Source organism: Austrofundulus limnaeus, unplaced genomic scaffold (assembly GCF_001266775.1).
Source record: "Austrofundulus limnaeus strain Quisiro unplaced genomic scaffold, Austrofundulus_limnaeus-1.0 Scaffold61, whole genome shotgun sequence".
Classification (NCBI taxonomy): Eukaryota; Metazoa; Chordata; class Actinopteri; order Cyprinodontiformes; family Rivulidae; genus Austrofundulus; species Austrofundulus limnaeus.
In genome coordinates this window covers 1,291,328-1,314,063 of record NW_013952463.1, presented here as the reverse complement: position 1 = coordinate 1,314,063, position 22,736 = coordinate 1,291,328, and the positions used below count along the sequence as shown (strand labels likewise).

At 38.8% G+C, this 22,736-nt stretch overlaps 1 protein-coding gene across 4 annotated transcripts in view; it reads left to right on the top strand.

The window, feature by feature from the left end:
• uggt1 (UDP-glucose glycoprotein glucosyltransferase 1) overlaps positions 1-22,736 on the top strand; it is a 44,483-nt gene that overhangs the window by 5,191 nt on the left and 16,556 nt on the right. For 3 of the 4 annotated variants that reach the window (XM_014009772.1, XM_014009773.1, XM_014009770.1), the window contains exons 2-21: positions 239-371; positions 647-726; positions 3,940-4,070; positions 4,159-4,271; positions 4,345-4,519; positions 7,136-7,232; positions 7,362-7,440; positions 7,721-7,821; positions 13,787-13,886; positions 14,016-14,076; positions 16,433-16,524; positions 17,299-17,449; positions 17,589-17,708; positions 17,785-17,870; positions 18,008-18,143; positions 18,746-18,877; positions 19,312-19,476; positions 20,437-20,557; positions 21,818-21,916; positions 22,096-22,119. In XM_014009772.1, coding sequence (XP_013865226.1) covers positions 247-371; positions 647-726; positions 3,940-4,070; positions 4,159-4,271; positions 4,345-4,519; positions 7,136-7,232; positions 7,362-7,440; positions 7,721-7,821; positions 13,787-13,886; positions 14,016-14,076; positions 16,433-16,524; positions 17,299-17,449; positions 17,589-17,708; positions 17,785-17,870; positions 18,008-18,143; positions 18,746-18,877; positions 19,312-19,476; positions 20,437-20,557; positions 21,818-21,916; positions 22,096-22,119 — 2,188 coding nt within the window. In that variant the 5' untranslated portion in view covers positions 239-246. The remainder of the gene's footprint in view (positions 1-238; positions 372-646; positions 727-3,939; positions 4,071-4,158; positions 4,272-4,344; positions 4,520-7,135; positions 7,233-7,361; positions 7,441-7,720; positions 7,822-13,786; positions 13,887-14,015; positions 14,077-16,432; positions 16,525-17,298; positions 17,450-17,588; positions 17,709-17,784; positions 17,871-18,007; positions 18,144-18,745; positions 18,878-19,311; positions 19,477-20,436; positions 20,558-21,817; positions 21,917-22,095; positions 22,120-22,736) is intronic. The other variant, XM_014009771.1, reaches the window with a different exon arrangement.

Genomic DNA, 22,736 nt, shown 5'->3' with positions numbered 1-22,736 from the left:
GCTCTGTCCATGTTAAAATATATTTTAAAAATTATAAAAACTAAACATCCCACAGTATTTTTACAGTCTTTAATTTACAGTTAAAATAAATGTTTATCAAATAAAGTCTGTTTCAACTAATCATGGACCTTTTTAACACATCATCTCCACACTTGCCTTTTTTTACTCACTACCTGTAAGATTTCAAATTCCTTGATCTTACTGGTTTTAACGTTAATGTCTGCTCCCTCTGGTGTAGGTGTGAAGATGTGGTTTCTGTGTGCTCTGCTGCTCTCGCTGCTGTCCGCTGTCTCTGGAGGAGCTGATTCGAAGGCGATCACCACCACTCTTACAACCAAATGGGCTGATACTCCTCTGCTGCTGGAGGCCAGGTGTGACACTGCTGAACTGTAACATCATTTGCACTCAATTAAATTTGTCATTACGGTTTGGAAACTTCACATAATAAGTAAATCAATATTTTTGCAGCTCAGTCCTCTGGTGGAACTGTGTTTAAACAGCTGTGTAGCAGCTCTAAATGTTTTATTCCTTGCATGTTGTTGTCTGACTCCTGCAAGCAGATGGAAAATTTCTTAAGCTGTTTGTTTATTTCATTGTGAGCTGATGAAATTGTCTAATTTATCACATTTCTTTTTTTTTTCCTAAGTGAGTTCCTGGCTGAGGAGAGCCAAGAGAAGTTTTGGGACTTTGTTGAAGCCAATCAAAACATAGAAGGAGAGCATGATGGTAATTTAAAACTGCTGCAATCATATAAGACCAGATGTCACTTTTATTTTCTGTGCTGAGAGCAGCTGAATTTGCTTTGCTTTGTTTTGGCAATAACTGCAGGTTCATGTCAGTGTTTGGTTAAGTACTTGTTCARGTAATAATACAATATGGTGGAGCTGCAAATTTTACTTACTGTTCTGTGTTAACTAGAGATAGACCCCAGCTCCTGTTACAGACACATAAGAAGGGATTTGATTATAATTAAGAGGGAGATATCCCTTTACCCCTTGTTACCATTTGTATTTAGAGAGGTGCACATGTAGTATCACCATTTTTAAACTGTACTAATCATTATAATTGAGAAAAATACAGATTAGCCACAATAACAGCTGTACTATGATTCTCTCAAGTGGTTTTTTTTAATTGCTCACTGACTTTGCTGTGTTTTAGGTTTGTTTTTTGTTTTTTTGTATCGTTGGCAAAATATCTGGACAGATTTTATTGAAACTCTTAAGAAATATTCATCGGATGTATATTTATTTCTCAATACATTCTGGAGACAACCTAATTCAAGATGGCTGCCACCGCTAATTCACCATAGCTACCACAAAAATGTCTRTAGTAGGAGTAGCTGGGAGTCATTAACAACATAATCTGAGTAGTAATCACACAAGATCTTGCGATATCACACTAGATGACCCATGACTTGATTTGTAGCAGTATAAGATCCTTAGTTTAAAGCTTGAGCATAAAATGCGACCGGCAATATACATTCTTTCAAGATATGCCAGGTGTTTAAATATGTTACGTCTTTAGTTTCAGTTGAGATTAGGGATGCACGATATATCGGCATTCATATCAGTATTGGCTGATATTGGTCATTTTTAGAATATYGGTATCGGTCTGATTTGTAAAACTGGGCCGATATTAACGTCCGATATTGATTTCCCACCTTTTAGCTTTGTGCTTCTGTTTTGGGAGGGGAGATTGTTGGTTGAGCAGCATCTGTTTGATCATGATAGTGTTAGTGACGCTGCGTAGCCAGTTATAAATGAAGTAGGGAGCCATGTCAGAGGTCTGGTCTTTTATTTACAGGATCACGAAAAGACCCAAGTGTGTTTGTGCGTACGTAAGACCTCATTTTGTAATAACAACACATTATGTAATAATGTAATAAAATCAGGCTTMAAAATGTAATAAACTCGCACCAAAACTGCATTATGTAATAMATGACACAGAATGTAATAAAAGTCTTCARCGCATTATGTAATAACGTTATTACATTTTGCGGAAATTATTACAAAATGTGGTGTTGTTATAATTTGGTGCATTATGTAATAAACAATCAAAAACCAGTAWTTCTGTTCATCCTAATCAATATACTTGTAATAACTGTCATGTTGCAAATACTACATAATTAAATCTTTATAACTTTGGTCAATAAACACCAAACTTCTCATTATTTATTTGCATTTTCAGATTTACTGTCCTGATCCCTGTTACAGAAATTATTCCACTTTGTAGACAACTCTAAAAATATATCTAAAAGTTARTTGTACATATTTGTCAACCCATTTAGACGTTTACTTGTATAATGAGCCTTAAAAATACGTAATTTTTGTAAAAAACCCAGGGTGGGTTGGGGGTGCAGGTGGACCATCAGCCACGGAGGGGAGGGGGGCACGGTGCAGGCGGACTGTCGGCTTCTGTATCAGAAGGAAATGAGGGTTGAAGAACTTGTTTCTAGCAACAGATAGGGTTGGAAGTGGATATTTGATGTTAATAATTGTTTTTAACGTCCTACAGGCTCTGACATGTGGAATAAATTAGAAACTGTTTTTGAAAGATTCCATAAAACATGAAAAAAAAAATCCATGAGATTGCTCTGTACATCCATATAAACAAGAATTTGACTGAAAATGCAAATAAAATATGAGAAGTTTGGTGTTTATTGACCAAAGTTATAAAGATTTAATTATGTAGTATTTGCAACATGACAGTTATTACAAGTATATTGATTAGGGTGAACAGAAATACTGGTTTTTGATTGTTTATTACATAATGCACCAAATTATTACACCACCACATTTTGGAACAATTGCMRCAAAATGYAWTAACGTTATTACRTAATGCATTGAAGACTTATTACATTTTGTGTCAATTAATACATAATGTGGTTTTAGCACGAGTTTATTACATTTTGAAGCCTGATTTTATTACATAATGCGCTGTTATTACAAAATCAGGTCTTACATGCGTATATGTATAACATAATCTGTGTGTTTGTGTAATATCGGTAAATATCTGTTATCGACCATAATAGCAATAATTAATCGGATATCGATATCGGCTTAAATTTTCATATCGGTGCATCCCTAGTTGAGATATAAAAGAATTAGGCAGAAAACTTTAAAGTCTCCAGACAGCCCTCAGGATTGAAGCCTTAAGCACTCAGTATGGTTGATCGGCAGCCGACTGGACGACACACGGTCGGTCACATGGTTGTTCGACACCAAGCTCCTGGGAAAACCCCTCCTGCTGCAGGATACGYCACTGCATGGGGTTCCTTCCTGCTGGAGTCTACACTCCAGAAAAAAAAAAACTCTTGATACTTGACGTTATTTTTCCATAAATCTATCCTGGTTAAAGCTCCACAGTTTGTGTCACAGAGACTCATTCGCTCACAACGTCTTTGGACATTTGACTATCTTTATGAATGTCTGTTTCCGGGTACAACAGTCGGATTCTGGAAGTGAGTACAGACACTCATGAACTTCTGACCAGGCGAAGGCAGGTGAAAAGTTCAGCCGGCAGGTTCAAGAATTCAAGGAAGTTTTATTGTCATTCGCAACACACATACATGTAGTGGAACGAAATTCTGTACCCAAGGTCCCGGTCTATCCAAAAATATAGACAAAACAAATAAATATACTCAAAGATGACAAATTACAAAAATTTACAACAAAAAAAAATCAGATATAAAATGTGTGCAACAATGCCAGAATTGCAAGTACACGTGCATTGAATGTGCACTTACAGTTTGTTTTTGCTTTGTTTTTGAGGTCTATAATTGTCATAAAGGTTGTAACAATTATAGGTGGAAGTCTCGAAGCTGACAAGATGGCACAATTTTCGTCACACAACTGCGACAACYCGATGCGATTTGTTGTTCGGATAAGTCAGATGTCACGGTGTTTTCTTTTCATCTTCAGTGTTTCTGTTCTCCCACAGACACAGATCAGGCCTACTACGAGCTGATCGTGAAGAAAGCCAGCGCCTTGCTCAGCTCCGTCCAGTTGAACATGCTGAAGCTTGCTCTGTCWCTGAGAGCCTACTCTGCCACGGTGTACTCCTTCCAGCAGGTAACTGGACTATGACCCAGAGTTTGATTTGAACATTTCTTTTTGCACGTTGAAGGGGTCATGTTGCTGATCTTGCTTGTATTTGTAGATAGCTTCCACTGAGCCTCCCCCTCCTGGCTGCTCAGCTTTCCTCAGCATCCATGGAGTGAAGACGTGTGATGTGGAAGGTTTAGGAACCTTGTTGAAAACTGCAGCAGAAAGGTGAAAGATGAGTAAAATACAGTTTCTATGCTTCAGTAAAGTAATCTAAGTGATGTTGCTGTCTCTCTTCCAGACCAAAGCCGTACCTTTTCAAAGGTGATCACAGATACCAAGGGTCAAATCCAGATGCACCTGTGGTCATTCTCTATGCTGAGCTCGGTAAAGCAGATTTCCAGAGGTTTCATCAAGTCTTAACATCCAGAGCCAGCGAAGGCTCAGCAACTTATGTGCTTCGACATTACCTGGCTGTAAGTTTGTCACATAAACATGACGTCAGTTCAGTATTACTTATAGTAGTGTATCTAAACTGGAGATGGGCAAACTGATTCAGTTTTATTCTGTTTCTCCCACGAACTGACCAAAACCTGCTATCTAAGTCTGTGGTAAAACCGAGGTGTTAGGTATCTAAACCTTAGGCATCTGTCTGTAAAACACTTCTGCTTTTTCACAGTTCAAAGAAAAAAATCTCCCCGCCGGAGCCTGTGTGGGTGGGCTGCAGCGGCTCTTCTCCCACATCCTGCTGCACCGTGCACAGGACTTTAACTGACGCAAACATAGACCCTGCACGCCATGACTATTATAACAATAACTCAAAAAGTACAATTACACTTCCCTGCAGTCATTGCTGACACAATGCTGGCTGTCACAAATGCCACACGAGGAATTAACTAAATTAAATAAGCATGTGCTAAACAATAAAAGCAACCACAAGTCAGGCAGTTGTTTAGCTGCTGGTGTATTCACAGTCAATCTGAAATGGTCAAAGCATCATGTTAACTACTGCTCAGGAATACAGTTTCAGTGTTTGGGCACTCAAAGCCGGGAGGATTTATGAATTTAGAATTTAAAAACTCAGCCTTGACTTTCAGTAGCAGTAGAAGAGGATGATTTTTAACTGAAGCAAGGCAGTGAAAGTCTTTGTGATTTGAAGGTTTGTGGTTTGATACCCAGGAGTCATGTGCTTCTTAAAGAGTATGGGATTTGGTTTTGGGTCTAATGAGTAACAGCTCATGGAAGCTTTGCTTTTTCCAGACTTTAGTCCTTATTAGATTTTCTAAAAGATACAAACCTTACTGATGTAAATTAATCATATAATGAGGTTTTTTTATTTTAGTATGTAGTACAAGATCTACATAATCATAGTTTAAGTTAACTTCTGAAACATTTTGTTAAATTAGGGTAAAAAGGTGCTATATTACAGGTGGACAACAATTTTTCAAGCAGTCCTTTTTGAGTTTGTAATTGAATTAAAGGACCCTAATTTGAAGTAAAAGACGAGCGCAGTTTGCTGCCTACATCTGTCAGACACATCATCACATCATCTGCAAAGAAGTGATATTTTGCTTGACGGCGTTGTTTTTGTTGCATTTTTGTAAACTGATTAATATTCTTGCACGCAAAAATATCAAGGTTTATTTTAGAGCAATTATTGTTTCTTAATACACTTATCAAATTAAATACTGTAGTTCCTGTGAACCAACATGTGAGAGTTAATTTAAACATCATCCTTCAAGAAGAAATGTTTATAAGCACGATCATTGACCTTAAAATCTTGGCATAGGAGTGTTTAGATCTGTTTTAATTTAAAAAAATCACTTTTTTGTATAAACTGCTAAACAGTATAGAGTCTTTTTTAATTCTCCATTTTCATGAGCCATTAGTAAAATCCTTTTCATTATTTTATTTTGAGTTGTTTTGTTTTTGTAAAAGATTTCAAAGACCAGATTGAAATGGCCTAAGGGCCACTTTTTGCCCACGGGCCTTAGGTTGCCCATGAGTGCTAAAATACACTTGTCCATGTTTGACACMAACAAGTTTAGCCCTAAAGGATTTTCAGGTTTTTCTGTTATTTAATTAAAAACCGTGTTAGAAAATTAACTTTATTTCTTGAAATAGAGATGAAGCATTTATTTGAGGTCATAAATTAGTCACGAAAACAAGCATAAATATTTTGTTGTTTTTCATTGCGGTGCATCGATTGTGTCTAGTGTTTTGTTTAATTTAAAGAAAACATTTGTCCTCATACATCAAAAGAGATAATTGATCAATTTAAATCCATGACAGTCTAGACTTTTTGAAGTGGAAACGTGGAGGGTCCTTGAATTCGTGAAATCTGCAGACAAATCAGTGACAGTCCTCGGCTCCGTTTAGCTTCGATGCAGTGGATTGTTGGCATATTTGACATAAAAAGGACTTCATAACTAAAAAAAGACTGTAAAAAGTTAAAAGTGCAGCATGAATGTGTTCATGATTGGTGAAAAGCAGCTTGTCATGTAAAAGAAATCACTCTGAATCGTTCAGTTAAAGCACTGTACAAAAGTAGATCCATTTACTTTTTACTGCAACAAGAGATCATGCCAGATGTCCATATTTAGGAACATATGGTAAAATAATGATTTGGGAGCTCTCATTCTCTCAGTTATCCTTCTCTGTAAAAACTCCTGCAGTTTAAGTAGGCTTCTCGTTTACACCTGGGATGAAAAGTGTTTCTTCAGTTTCTCGTGCCAAGTTTAAGTTGGATTTCTTCTTTCCATACATGCAAATACAGCTGATCTATTTATTTCTCCCTTTGATTATTATTCTCGCCATCTGCCTAATGGATGTGAAGTCTTTATGCCCATCTCAAAAGACTGCAGCTCTTACTCTTTGTTTCCAAGGATTTAGGGCCAGTTGTTGTTGTCCAGGGTCAGTGGACGGCTGGTGATCATCATTAGTTTTGTAAACAGGTGAAAGGGCTTTAGGGCAGTTGATGTAGCCTATCAGAACAATATGAAAAATGTCATCAGTGCAGATGAGCTTTCATTAGGTATACAGACATCATCTCTCTGCTGTAGTTTCTTCAATGATTCCCTCTTTTCCTCCAGAAACCAAGTGAAAAGAAAGTGTTTCTGTCGGGGTACGGAGTAGAGCTGGCCATCAAAAACCAGGAGTACAAGGCAAAGGATGACACACAAGTCCAAGGTTGTGCACTTTCTCTCTCCCTCTCTCTTCCTCTCAGGAATATATTTTGTGAAAACACACATGCCCACGCTGGCCTAATCCCACAGGAGTCCTGACATGAAGATGGAGTTAAATTGATTCTTGTTTCAGGAGAGGAGGTGAACGCTACAGTGATTGGCGAGAACGATCCGGTGGATGAGGTCCAGGGATTCCTTTTTGGCAAACTCAAGTGAGTGTCTCTGTGTTAGGCCGTGATAAAATTTCAAAGCTTGGTTCAGTTCCAGGAGCTGCACCAAGCACACTCATCTCAGCCAAGCCTTTTTTTCCCTTTCCTTTGCTTCGCTTTTGTTTTCCAAACTTAATTCCCCTGAAGCACTGACCATATCTCTGCTCAACTAACCTGAAAATAACTAAATCAATCTGTGAATTCAGCCTCTCTCTTTTAATTAGCAGTTTAGTCTTTTAGCAGCTGTATTTCTCTCTCTCTCTCTGTCTCTGTTTCTCACCAGGACCATCTACCCAGAGCTGAAGGAACAGTTAAAGGAGCTGAGGAAGCATTTGGTAGAAAGCACCAATGAAATGGCACCTCTAAAAGTCTGGCAAATGCAAGGTGGGCCTCCCTCCAAATCATGTTTTCTTCATTTGGCCATCAGCGGATTATCTGTTTTCCTCCTTCTGAATACAAACAGACTAAGACAGGAAGCATTTGTTTGTGGTATTAAAAATAATAATGCAGCTGACCAAAACAAACAAAAGTGACAGAGGAGGCATATTAACAGGTTAGCAAATATAAACGGTGAAGCTGTGTCAGCCTACAGTTTATATTCATGTCACCTTTTTAGGGAATCAGTTTTTTTCATCTTCTAAATTGACCCAAATAATAATGATAATGCTGCCTTCCATGGCAGAGTTTCAAAGTAAAGTTCTTTTAAATGCTGAGAAGAAACAAAGTTGTAACCGTTTCAGTCAAACATTGTGCATGATGATGTGATACTGAGATCTGTTAGCACTTTGTGTTGAGGACAGCTCTCTGACACTACCACTCCAATATAGGTTGATTAGCTCTCTTTTAATTGTCTGTTTGCATGCAGTAATTAAGTAAATCTATCAGATATTTCTACAGTTATTAGTTAAATCATAGGAGAAATCATTTAAAAAGGCATAAATCTGTTTCTCATATATTGTATTTGCAGTTTCAAATGATTGATGGGATTTTTTCAGGAAACTAACCACGTGTGACAGATCGATTTTACTCTATGTGGGAAGTTGTCCTTGGAAAGCAGTTGGAAACGTGAAGGCATACTTGGAATGAGATTAGATGAACCATCTGTCTTAATATCAGTGGAGCCAGTTGGTGCGTTTATATACCTCTGTAGTTCAAAATCTGTAAATGAGTTCAGCCAGAAGTGTACCGAGCTTCTGTCCCAGTATTTTATGTATGTATTTTAGCACATAGAATAAAATATAGTACTTTTATTGCGGCGCGATGCACAATTTGTGGCATACTTGTGTGAGTCTTTATAGATTCCAGTTCAGTCTTGAGTCGAAGTCTTCATATTTCAGTATTTTCATGAGGAATTTGTTACTGTCAAAGAAGATAAATGATCTGCAAGGGCTGGCTGCCAGTTCGGATCAGAGTTTGAGTTTCTTATGTGGCCCTGATGACGCTGGATGTGTGTCAAATTAATTACTCAACTGTCGGTCTGCATACTCTCGTGGTTCAGCCTTTTTGATAACAGAAATATCAGCCCGAGTTAGTAATTCCATAGCCAAACCTCTTTACGGACCGAACTATAGGTGCTTTGAATTGTGTGTATATATATTTTTTACCACACACAGACTAAAGCTGTTAGCATATAAACTTTTATAAAAGCCTTACATGCATAGAAAGTCTTCTGTCATCAGGCGCGTTCAGGATGTGAGCGCGGAGCTGCTTTGATTGTGGCGAATAAAAGATGTGAGGGGATGAGGGCGCCGAGCTCGGCTGTCAGACTGACATGCAGGCGCCTGTCTTTATCTTCTAGCCCACTGGGGCTCATTAGCTCAGCCTGTTTACAAAGAGCGGAAGACCTCCAGGGGCTAATAATCACAGGCTACAACACCATTACAGAGATGCTCACTGCATTGAAATAATCCTCACTGCATTCTTTCTTTTCTTGGAAACCACTGCTGCAAATGCACAGAGCCTTCCTACATGTAGACTCTAAAAAGGATGTTTACATTTACTACAAATTAATTCAGTTTATATGTACACTCTAGTCTTTTTAATCATGTGCTGTAATGCTGTARTTTAATTTTGATTAAAACACAGTCTTTATGTATTTTTTAAATACTAATGTACTTTAAAAGCAATTTTTGTCCCATTGTTGCAGTGAAAAGACATCCAAATGCTTGAATTTCAACAGCAGTTAGACAAATAGTAGTGACTTTTTTCTTCAAGTTATTTTAAAGTTTAGGCTCTTCTGATTTTCATTTTAGACATTTTGCACAACAATTTGCCTGGATGTTTATTTCAACTTGTAAATTAATTCCAGTCACTTCACCTCAATTTAGAATTTTATAGCATATATATAAAATATAAAAAACTGTTTACACAGTTAGACAGAGATGAGCTGCTATAAAGTATATTGCAAATGGCAGGAATGATTTCCTGTAGCATTTTCTGTGGCAGCAGAGCTGAGTGAGTCTGTTGGAAAAGGAGCTTTGGTGTCTTTAGTGTGTCATGAAGAGGATGGGACAGATTGTCGACGATGCAGAGCAGTTTGTTCAGTGACCTCCTGTCCCTCACTGACTCACACGTCTAACAAAATGATTTTACCAGCTTTTTACATAAGTTCTTGGAGTCCGCTAGCATCCATGACACTAATGTTGCTCCCCCAGCAGAGAATAGGATGGTAGATGACACCCCCCACCCCCCAACACTGCTAGAGGATCTCCAACAGCGTCTTGTACACAACATCAGTGTTGGTTCTCCAGTCCAATCTGCTGTTCAAATAAAATCTAATTTATTTATATAGCTCATTTAAAAAGCAACGGCCGTCGGCTAAAGTGCTGACATAACTAATATAAAAACGATTAAGATGTAAAACGTAACATAAAACTGTTAATTTAATGTAAAAATGTCAGTTAAACCATGCTGGATTAAAAGACAGTGAGTAAGTGCTAGTTTTTTAAAACAGTATTTACCAAGAAAAATTTTTTTCTTTATGTTTAAATCATAGAATCTCACATTAATAAAGTTACCCTTTTGTAAAATTAAAGTTTTAAAATTGAATTTTACATTAAATATGCCATAGAAAACATAAACCCTACAAACAGCAACCATTTGTGCACACTTGCCAACTGAATAGCTYGTTATTTACTTTTGTYATGGAASGAACCTCCAACCCCTCCTGTTTACGKTGCTTTATCAAACAACGGACAACGCTGTTTCATTTTTTCTGAAAGAATATCTGATTCTGCACACACAACATGTTGGATCAACTCCCAGCTTCTGATTGTTCAGGAGTTTGCAGTGTGTCGCTGCTGTTTGTGATGCGATTCAGACAGGAAGTGGTCTTCACGTCTTGTCCAGCCCATCATGTGCCGATAAAACCTACAGAAAAGTTCTTCTCCAGATAAATGAAGAACCGCTGGGACATTGTTCCRTCCTAAACGTTACCCTAAGACCGCTTCAGATTTTGGAGGACGCTTTTGTTTTAGCGAGATGCGCATTGCAACTCTCTTCACCTGATCACCTCTGTGGACCAGCCTGGACCTCGGGACAACTAAAGACCTGATCACCTCTGTGGACCAGCCTGGACCTCAGGACAACCAAAGACCTGATCACCTCTATGGACCAGCCTGGACCTTGGGTCAACTAAACACCTGATGACCTCTGTAGAACTTCAGGACAATGAATGACCTGATCACATTTGTAGACCAGCATAAACCTCGGGACAACTAAGCACCTGATCATCTCAACAGAACCTCGGGACAACGAATGACCTAATCATGTTTGTGGACCAGCCTGGGCCTCATGTATCAACAGTGCGTACGCACAAAAACCTTGCGTACGCCATTTCCCACACAAAACTCCTGATGTATCAAATCTGAAATGAAGGTGGAAATGTGTGCAGCCCCACGCCAACTCCAGGGCTGGCGTACRCACGTTTCTTTGGTTTTGGTTCCATTGGCGACACTTCGAGGTGATTCTGAGAAACTGTTCATGATGTGAAAATGATAATTGTTCACAGCAGACACACATGATTAACAGTTATTACATCCACATGATTAACAATTATTACATCCACGTGATTAATTATTACATCCACATGGACGCAGTTAGATAAAGGACGCGCAAAGTTGTGCCAAAAATACACTTACCAGGAATGGATTCAGCCTTACTGGAGGATATAATAAATAGTGTAACACAGAGCGTTTATTTATAAACAGATATAATTCTCTGATCCATGATGACGAGTGGCTCATCAGCCATTTTCAGGAATAATCCTTTTTCAGTTTGGCACTGCTGCGCTCTGGAGCGACACAGCGAGGAGCTGTGCRCCGCCCGTGCAGCAGCAGCAATGGAACTGGGGTTCCAAAGRGGCTTTCCAGAGGGAGCTGGCAGACCGATMGGGACTGTGCCAGTCCAGTCCACCCAAAGCCGAGTCATGCCCAATGGAACGGTCTCATCCATTTGATTCTAACTCTCCAACATCACATCACGCCATGAAAACTCTCCACTGAGACGCAGAGACTCGTTTCTTCATATCAGCTATGAAATAACAAAATAAACAAATCTATGTTCTACCAAACATCTGAGTTCCTCTGTGTTTACAGTAATTATGGTAATAAACTCCTGCGCAAAGTTAATATTTCCTGGCTCAGAATGGATAGATGCACACTTTGCGCACCACAGCAGCTTCACATATACACACACACACACTCGCGTTCTTTGCGTGACAAGCATACAGGGGTTGGACAATGAAACTGAAACACCTGTCGTTTTAGTGGGGGATGTTTCATGGCTAAATTGGACCAGCCTGGTGGCCAATCCAGGCGTATCCAGGGTAATGTATGTCAGCATACCACCAAGAAGGACCAACCACGTCCAACAGGATTAACTGTGGACGCAAGAGGAAGCTGTCTGAAAGGGATGTTATGGTCTAAAACCAGCTGTTTAAGTTTCATTGTTTAACCCCTGTATGTTACTCCTATTCTTACTAGAAATCATTTCTGATCGTGCAGGGATCACACAAACATGTCCTTCACACATTCAGGAAGTAATTTGCATCTGTTTAACATATGTTAATGAAGGCGTATCAGAGGAGGTGTCTTACCTGCGCTCAGTTCCACGTTAATTGTGATGTACAAAAGAAATGTGTGTGGATTCCGGTGTCACATGGTTTGATACATCTGGATTTGTACGCCGTTTTCTGGATTTGACTGTACGCCACGCTTCAGTAAGAAAACACGCAAGTCTTTGTACATGAGGCCCCTGATCATTTCTCCTCTGGACAACTAAAGACCTGATCACCTCTGTGGACAGTCTGGACCTTGGTACAACTGAGATAAAATAAATGACTACAAGCTAACCRATTTGTAGTAGAATTGCTGCAGTTTGCACTGAAACAAAAAATAATAGCTTCACTTTTATTTTTATTGAAACTTAAAAAGTTTTAATCCACTCAAGCTTTTATCTCAGTGAAAGAGTCAGTGTTTTACAAGAGAAAGAACGATCGTGCTTTAATTGCAAGTAGAGCCGAGTGTCGTGTTTGTAGGAATAAAAATGTCGACACCCATCCTGAGCAGCTTGCCACTCAGGCTGGATGGTGCTGAAAGTGCTGGAGAAATCAAAAACAATCACACCATCCAGGTGTGAGTGAGCAGCTGCAGCAGGTAGATGACAGCATCATCCACCCACACATACTTATTTTAGAGAATTGCTCTTTTTGACTTAATTACTGCAGTATTCTGAGGAWATTCTTTCAGATCATCCCCTCAACAAAAAGCTAATGTTTTCACGTCGGATGCCCTTCCTCACACAACCTGTGCTCGAACCTGCAGCCTCACAATTACAAGACTGCAGCACTAATTACTGCAGCATCATTTCTTTTCTCTTTGTACTGCTTTAAAAATTTCAGTCATTCTTAGGTTAGTTCCAATTACACATGTTCAGTCCCTGAGTTGTTAATCCACTAAAAAGGAAAATGACTGGTTTAGAGAACGTTTAAAGAGAAGGGCTGAGCAGAGAATTGGCTAAAAAAACAATTTAATTTGACTGCAGGGAGTTTTTAACCACAGATATCATTTGGAAAGCTTCAAATGCTTCCAGGTTTGTTAAAGTTAAAAACTGGTTGTGTAATTTTGGCAGCATTTTTTCTCAAGGCATTTTAAGTAGAAAAGCGATGTACATATAAACCCTYGCACTGCTTTCATAAATAAATATATATATATTTCTTCTGCATTGTATCCTCTTGTGTGTTTCCTGTTCTCGTCTTCTCTCTTGTCCGCTCACCATCTCTGTACCGCTTTGCCCTCTTTGCCTACCTTCCCTACTTCCACCCACACTTATTTCATTTCATTTCTTGTAGATTTAAGTTTCCAGACAGCAGCTCGCATTCTTGCCGCTCCCACTGTCGATGCCCTCAATGTCATGAAAGACCTCAGTCAGAACTTCCCCACCAAAGCTAGGTAAAGGTGAACTATACACCACACGTACACACTCGCACACACAAACAGCAGCTGCAGTAAAAAAGTTTTGAGTTAGTATAAAAGTTGACAAGTCTTCAAAGTTTGGTCTGTTTCATATTTCCCTCACAGATCCATCACAAAAACAGTGGTCAACTCTGAAATCCGCAAAGAGATCAGCGAGAACCAAAAGGTAGACATGTGTAACTTATATCTGCATTCATTCGTGTAGTCACTTCTTCTACTTGTTTTTACATTTCAGTAAAACAAGTTGCCAATAATTTATGTCATGAATGTTGATTGACTTTGTCTTTTTGTTAGCAAAATATCTCCTGAACCACAGGGTGGATTTTTACGGAATCTCGACCTCAGCAAACACAAACATTGCTGCAACTCAGTCAGTTTTACAGACTTTAGTACTTCAACACATATTGAGAGTAAACACATGTTGCAAAATTTTGCAAGAGATACACAGAAGAACTTCATTTATAAGGTTTGACCAAAACATCTCAACRTGAAACGATCTTGGTCTAAAACTCTGGCATAAAYGGCGGCGATTGATCTGCATCCCTTCAAGGAATGCTGAGCATTTATATTACTATATTCACAATCAGACAAAGTTTAACACATACACTGTCACTACTCAGTGGCTTATAACAACACACATGCTGTCTCAGAATTWACTAAACTAAATGTAATTTAATGTAAAAGAAACCTAAGGTGKAACATACAGTACATCTCTCTAAACAGAGGCACCTTTTAAGTTTAATCTGTCTTTATTTATTTTTGCTCAGCTTGTAAGTGTGCTAAAGCATTTTTACAGAGGGCCACATGAGCATTATGGAGGCCCTCAAAGGGCCAGCTCTAATTAACTTTGACTAAACATGAAACGTCACATTTCTCATCACATTACTACAGCTGAGCACAACTAACAATAGCTCAGCTCTATGTGGTGTTTTCTGCATAGAAACAGTGTTTTAACACATCTGCTTATTAACACTGAAAAGCACTACATACGACTGACTAAATGTGGAATAACAYAGAAACASTAGTAAAAGTAAGAGTTTTAMTCATTGTTGTAAGTAGCTGCTGTCTTAAATTCTGAACTCTCCCACTTTCTTATGCATAATYGACGTGCATTATGAGAGATGCAGTTTATGGTCAGTACTGGCTTTAAAGTAGCTTATTTTGAGAAATTAATAAAGGGCTATTCAACTAAATTGCTCAGAGAGTCAGTTACTCAAAGCCAACATCTCAGAATTATTACCATCTTTCACCTTTTAAATTTCTTTATTTTGTYGCATTGAATCATAAATTTAAAGTGTGCAATTAACATAAAAATTACAATATAAAATTAAGTTACAAAACACTTCTTTTTTAATTTTGACTTAATTTTATCTTTTTTTTTAATTTAACAAATTTGCTCTAAAGGAAAACTTGTTTACAATTCCCCTGATCTTTTCATTTTCTGATCCTGACTTTTCTTACTCTGACTTGCTGACTGGGTTGTCGGGTGGTCAGGAATAATTTGGTTTTGATTGTGCACCCGTGTAAWTCAATAAAAGGCAGCAGATAACAATACTGCATGCAGCCGCAGCTCCTCTGCCTCCTGGCTTCAGTCTACGGGGAAATATCTCAAAATGAGAACCGCTCCTCCTGTTATTCTTTGTTCTTGTCACCTATTGTGTGATAAATTGTAAACAACATCTGACTTCGAAAGTGTTCCGTTTCCGACAACGAGCTCAGCTTTGCCATGCTAATAACAGAGTAGGTGATCACTCCCTTTTCTTGTCAGTGTGTTCTCACTCCTCCACCTCCTCTGCCTGCCTCCTCCCGCCTCCTGGCGCTGTTCTCGCATCATCTCGCTGAGCAGAGGACAGGGGCTTGGGTTAGTGGTGGGGTTGCGCAGACAGACGTCCTAATTAATCTGTGATTCATTCAGCAGACGCAGAGTCCTGCGGCAAGAAATGATTATTGATTGAAGCCGTTTGGACACCAGTACTTCTTTCTCCCACGCACAGCACCTCACACACATAACGCACACACACATAGTTAAGTGGGATGAACAACATTTGTGTTAATCATGTCTTGTTGTAATTGCAGTGTCTGGAGTATGATTAATCTGATGTCTTTGTCTTTCTGTAATGAGATTTGACTGCACCAGAATGACATCAAGCCCTCTTTTGCCTCTACACACACACACACACACACAGTTTCACGCACACACACTTTTTATTTTTCTAATAATTAGATTTGTTTGGTGTAGGGTTTGATTGCACTAAACAGACCGACTTTGAACATAGCTGTCAGCACTCGTTGGGAGCTGTCAACCCGCCTCGTTAGAGCTTTGAGCTGAGCAGTTTTCTTGTTTTWCAGTGCATCCATCGCACAGAGAGGTTTTGATGCTGCATGCTGCAGAGTGATCTGCTCGGCTAATATTGCATGAGAAGCTCCGGTGTTTGATGGGAACGGGCCGTTTAGTCATTTTGACATTTCTCTCTCTCTCTCTCTCTCTCTCTCTCTCTCTCTCTCTCTCTCTCTCTTTGTAGTTTTTCAAAGGAACGCTGGGGTTGCAGCCGGGGGAGTCGGCCCTTTTTATCAACGGGCTGCATATAGATCTGGACACGCAGGACGTCTTCAGGTGCACACAGTGTCCATGAAATACCCATCTGCAACTGATTAATTTTTGAACACAATTCAAGATGCCTGTTCCAGCCAATTGACCTTAAAAAACCCACAAAAATTCATTCAGTTAGTTTATTCATTTCTTTAAAAACAACAACATAAATTCAACAAACAAAAATACAAATCCTAAATTAAATGAAAGGTAGAAGAAGAAAAATCTTATGATTTCTGCTCCTTTTTCTCAAATAAATTAATTCAATCAAAAAATAATCTTTAGTTTGTAAAAAACAGAAAAATAACAAAAGTTTAACTCCTTGAACAATTCATACATTTACATATTTCTCCAGCAAATTATTTTTACCTTTAACCCTATTTTATTATTAGTGAATATTAGAGTGGACTTTCCAATAAAAATGTCAAGTGTTGGTAAAGAAGAAATTAAAATGAAAAGGCACCAATACAACTTTTAATAAGATGACGTAGAATTTTTGCTGTTTTTTTTTTAATAGGCAGAACAATTATTTTACTTTTTAATACAACAATCCAAGACAAGATGTTAAAGTTATATCATATAAGTGTCCCTGAAAAGCAAACAACTCTCCTATTTAAGACTCAAACGCTATAAATTTAGCATTTTTGTTTCCTTTTCTATAACATTAAGTTAATAATTAATGAAGCTAATTGAATTTCTCTTAGATAATTAGATGTTACTTGTCAGGTTGAGCCATTCCATCACAGCTGTAGTAGATGCACCGACACTGACTCGGTCCTGTGTTGTTGCTGTGTTCAGTGTGTTGGACGTGCTGCGCAGTGAGGCGAGGGTAATGGAGGGTCTGCGTTCGCTGCTCGTCGAGACGCCCTACATACACGACATCCTGAAGCTCAACGTCCAGCCCTCTGAYTCTGACTACGCAGTCGACATCCGCAACTCAGCCATTTGCGTAAGAACTTTGTCTCAGCGTCTCGTCACACCCTGAATAACAAACTGGTGAACTGTAAAAAGTGATGTCGCCATTTTAAAGTCACCAGCCCTCATCTGCTCAGCCTTTTCTTATTTGGCCGTTTCTTTTCTCATTTTAGTGGATAAACAACTTGGAGACGGACCACAAGTACAGCTCCTGGCCCTACAATGTGCAGGAGCTGCTCAGGCCAACCTTCCCCGGAGTCATTAGGCAGATCCGCAAGAACTTCCACAACCTGGTGGGTCATCAACTTCAAACGAGTCTGTTTAGATTAGTTTCACTGTGTGGAGATATCAGCACGTGCTCTTCTGCAGGTGATCATGCTGGATCCAACGCAGGAGAATACTGCTGAGCTGCTGAGTGTGGCAGAGATGTTTTATGACAACAGCATCCCTCTCAGGTTGGTTTGTGCTGCTGTGAAAGCTGCACCTGATCCTGAACCGATGCTGCATGCAGCACAGCTGCGGATGGTCAGTTTTTTTGGGGTTGCTGGTGAACCCTGGTACCTGATTTGACTGGGCTCTCTTTGTGGTGGAGGATCGGGATGGTGTTCGTGGTGTCGGACGAAGACGACGTGGACGGCATGCAGGATGCAGGTGTGGCACTTGTCCGGGCGTACAACTACATCAGAGACGAGGTGGACAGCCACAGCGCGTTTGAAGCCGTCATCTCTGTGAGTCCATTAAAAAAAAAACTTAAAATTAAAGTGCCTGTGACGTCAAATTTTTGTAATACATATGAAATCATTATTTGAAAGACGACACTGACAAAATATTGCAAAAGAATTTTAATGTCGCTGAGATGAGCAGTTGTTGTGATATTGGCATGTGAGGTAACAGGAAGTGATGTCAAAAGGGGAATGTCTGAATGTGAACAGAGGATTACTTCTACAGCTAATAACAGACTGTAGAGAAGAATCTGATGTTTCTTAAGATTATTTTGAGTCACAATCAGAGAAAGATTAAGAAAAGTCTGAGTTCAAATATTACTGTTTCAATAAACAAAGACCAGAGAGTTTTCTTTGTTAAAGAGTTCCCCTTTGATGTCACTTCCTGTTTCTCTTTGGCTGAGCCAAGTTCAAAGGAAAATATGCCAGATGTGTGACAAAATGGATAAAATTGTGTGCATTATTCCAACTTTCTTAAATATAAAGATGTTTTCTTTGACTTTATGTATTTGAAGAATATTCATGTCACAAACTCTTTAATGAAGCAGCTCAACTTAAATTCTTATTGAACCTYGTTTTGCTCATTCCTTCTCATTGTGTTTGGCTAGATGTTTAATCGCGTGGCCATTGGTGGACGGCTGAGTGTAGCGGATGTTGTTAAAGTGCTGGAGAAGAGATTTCCCTACGTGGAAGTCAGCAGTGTTCTTGGCGCCGACTCGAGCTATGACACCAACAGGAAGGTAAATCCACCTGAGCACTGAYACAGTTCTGCTAACTTTAACTCAATGAAGTAAAATACTCTCAAAGTAATAATTGGATATAAACCTGATTAACTACTGAAGTTAGCCCAATTCAAGATGGCTGCAACAGTTAAGCAACCTTAGCAAAAATAAAGCAAAATAAAAAATTGGCTAAAACTAAGTCAAATTTACAAATAYTAAGCTGAAGTTTAGTTCGGAGGTAGCTGAGAGTCAACCACAACACATACTAACAGATTACATCTGATCTTTGCTTAAAACTTTGACATGCAAGGATATGGTTGGTGTGCCGATTTCCTTTTACTTTTAAATCAAAATAACATTTTCTCTGATTATAACTTTTTTCTGGTTATCGCTGAACAAACATCCATATTTCAAAACCAAAAAGAAAAAAAAWGTTCTGTTTCCTCTCTCAGGAAGGGCGGGCGTACTACGAGCAAACAGGAGTGGGCTCGCTGCCCGCGGTCATGTACAACGGCATCCCTTACCAGCGGGAACAGCTGGATCCAGACGAACTGGAAACGGTCACAATGCAAAAAATCCTGGAGACCACCTCCTTCTACCAGAGAGCTGTCTACCTGGTCAGTTACCATACACACACACACACACACACACACACACACACACACACACACATCTCCCCTCTGTTGCTACTTCACTTTGCAGCACAAAGTATTAAGTCATCTAGAGTACCGGACCGAGGTGTCTTGCAGAAGAACCGTATGTCTCTCGACTGGCCTGGGAACAACTTGGAGTCCCCTGAAGGGCTGGAAGAGGTGGCTTTTTCAAGCTAAAAGATAGATGAATAGCTTCTGTGTTTTTATTGTTGTTGATTTAAAATAAAAAGACAATCAACTAAATAATTGCTAAAAACTTTTCACTTTATTCAGCCAGCAAACTAAATCTATATATTTTTTATTCAAACCATCAAGAAAGACTTGATAATGATCTTTAATTTGTGACTTTGAGGATGTACTTTTAAAACAATCAGCCTCTTTTTTTCCCTGAAGCTTCTAATGAAAACTATATTAATTAAAAAAAGTGAAAATCTCTCAAAAGAAAAAGCCATAAAGTCAAGCTAATGAAAAACCCTATTTGTCCACTTTGATTGTGGTTGTAAAATAAATGTTCTCTTTGGCATGCTGTCTGAGCGCGTGCCATCTGTTATATTTCCTTTTTTAATCCTATCCCAACTCTCACGTGAGCCACATGCTTCTTTCAAAGGGTTTCTTAGACATTTAGGGCATGTTGAGACGTGTTTTAATTAATTTCAACAACAGATATACAGATCAACCCAGTGTTAGTCATCGTGGACTTATATTTATTCATGTTAAATCTAAACTTTTAAAAGGAGAACTTCAGTATTTGTGATGGAACAGCCATTAGCGTTCAAGATGACTTATTTATTTTTTAAGCTGTGACTTACAGCCTGCAGAAAACGACACACTGCATCACTGTCAGCGCTGCAGTGACAGTGAAGAATGTCCTCCCTGGCTTAAGATTTCCAAATCCTCAAATTTATTTGCTCACCTGGCTTGCAGGGCGAGCTGGCTACAGATCACGACGTGGTGGACTTCATCATGAATCAGCCCAACGTTGTTCCTCGGCTCAACCCCAGAGTGCTGTCCACCAGCAGGACCTACCTGGACCTGTCCAGCACTCGTGAGTACAGAGACAGGGTATTAGTCAGAACCGCAGCGGTTTGTCTTAACAAGTGCGAGCAGGATGAAGATCAACTCGTCATCGTTTTGAGGAATAAATGAAAGAATGTCTTCATAGAAATTTTTATTTTTGATGGACTCTTTGAGCTCCTCATTGATATTTAATTATGAAGATTTAAAAGTTCAGTTTTATTTTTTCTTTTAAATGACATGATTCCATATTTATTTAGAAATTAGCTCCTAAACAGTAGCAGCTTTTTTATTTTGGAGTTACTTTTATGAAAGTGAGCTTAGCTACAAGTCGAATAAGTGTTTATGAACTTTGTAATCACCCACCTCTTTAGTGTGAGTGTCTGTTAGCAAATTATCTCATGATCTACTGGATAAATTTGAACAAAACTAGCAGAAAAGAATCATTAAAAGTACATCTACAACTGATTAACCTTTGGAGCCAATCCAATTCAAGATGGCTGCCACTGCCAACTTACCTTAGAAACCACAAATACACAAAAATACACACACACACACACACACACAAAATGGCTTCGCTTCAACTCAGTAAATTATACAGATATTGTGCTGTGGTGTGGTTGTAGCTGAAAATCAGTCACAGACCTACTTGTTGTGTGAGAGCTTTGCTCAGAACTTTACCATTAACTATTTGAGTCAACTTCATTTGTCTGTTAGCAAAATATMTCATGAACCACTGGATGGATTTTTTGGAAAACTTTCAGCCAGTAATCATTAGATGTCTGTCTACAGCTGATTCAGTTTTGGAGTCAGTCCCTTTCAAGATGGCCATCATAGTTAATTAACATTACCCACTCTAAAATGACTGTAAATCGGTCAGATTTACAGATTCTTAGCTAAAATTTGATGTGGTRGTAGCTGAGAGTCATTCCCATCTTTACAGTGGGTGTGAGAATGTGCGCATAACTTTTGTCAAGGTTTGACCTAAACGGCTACAACTCCATCATTTTTCAATGTAAGATAAAAGGCAGCAAACATATGCATTCATTTCAGGAATGTTTTAATGTTTCTAGGTAAAATGGCAATAAACATAGTATGAAGTTATAGCTATTACACAAGAAAAACTAATTTAGTTTGCTAAATGTGTTGCTAGTTGGTTAAATATTATGTAATTATACAAAAGTTGGAAGTCAGATTTTTTTGTATTTATTTCTTTGTTAGATTTATGTGAACTTAGAGATAACACCTTTGATTTYCTCATTATTAATACCTATTTTTCTCCTTCTCCCAGACAACCACTTCATAGATGATTATGCTCGTTTCTCGACTTTAGACACGAAGGAGAAGAGCACTGCTGTAGCGAACAGCATGAACTATATGACTAAAAAAGGTGAGGAGGTAAAAGAAGCGCAGCCTCAGTACAAAAGCATGTCTGGAGTTTTATTTGTTGTCACTATTCGAGGTAACTAAACCATCTTCAAGGCTAATCTGTCCTTGTTTGTTCTCCTACTGTCCTGCCCTCCTTTGTATTCATGTGACTTGTTTTATTTTTTAATTTCCTTGCATCAGGGATGACCACCACCAACAGGCATGGTAACACCACCCTTCTACTCCACATTATTCCCTCTCCCCCTCACTTGCTCTTTTTTTCTCTTTTAACCACAAACTGGCAGCGTTTCAGCACATTTATGAATTCATCACTACTCCTCCATCTGCGTCGCATTTCTCAGAGGACACAAATGACTAATTATGCATGGGATTATTGTGCCTGAGTAATAAAAATGTGTTTAACTGCTCAATGTGCTGACATCTTCCTCTATTGATCTTAGGGAATGCATGACAGTTTGTTCAGTAGCTGCATGTGAAAGGACAAGATGGGCTTTGATAATAAAAATGCTTAAATGTAGAAAAGCAAGAATGACTTTTTAATTTAGGTTTTGTTTCTTACAGCCCTGAATGCTGCTCATCACTCTTATAYGATATACACTCACCAGCCACTTTATTAGGTACACCTGTCCAACTGCTCGTTAACACTTAATTTCTAATCAGCCAATCACATGGTGGCAACTCAGTGCATTTAGGCATGTAGACATGGTCAAGACAATCTCCTGCAGTTCAAACCGAGCTACTGCTGATCTACTGGGATTTTCACGCACAACCATCTCTAGGGTTTGCAGAGAATGGTCCGAAAAAGAGAAAAACATCCAGTG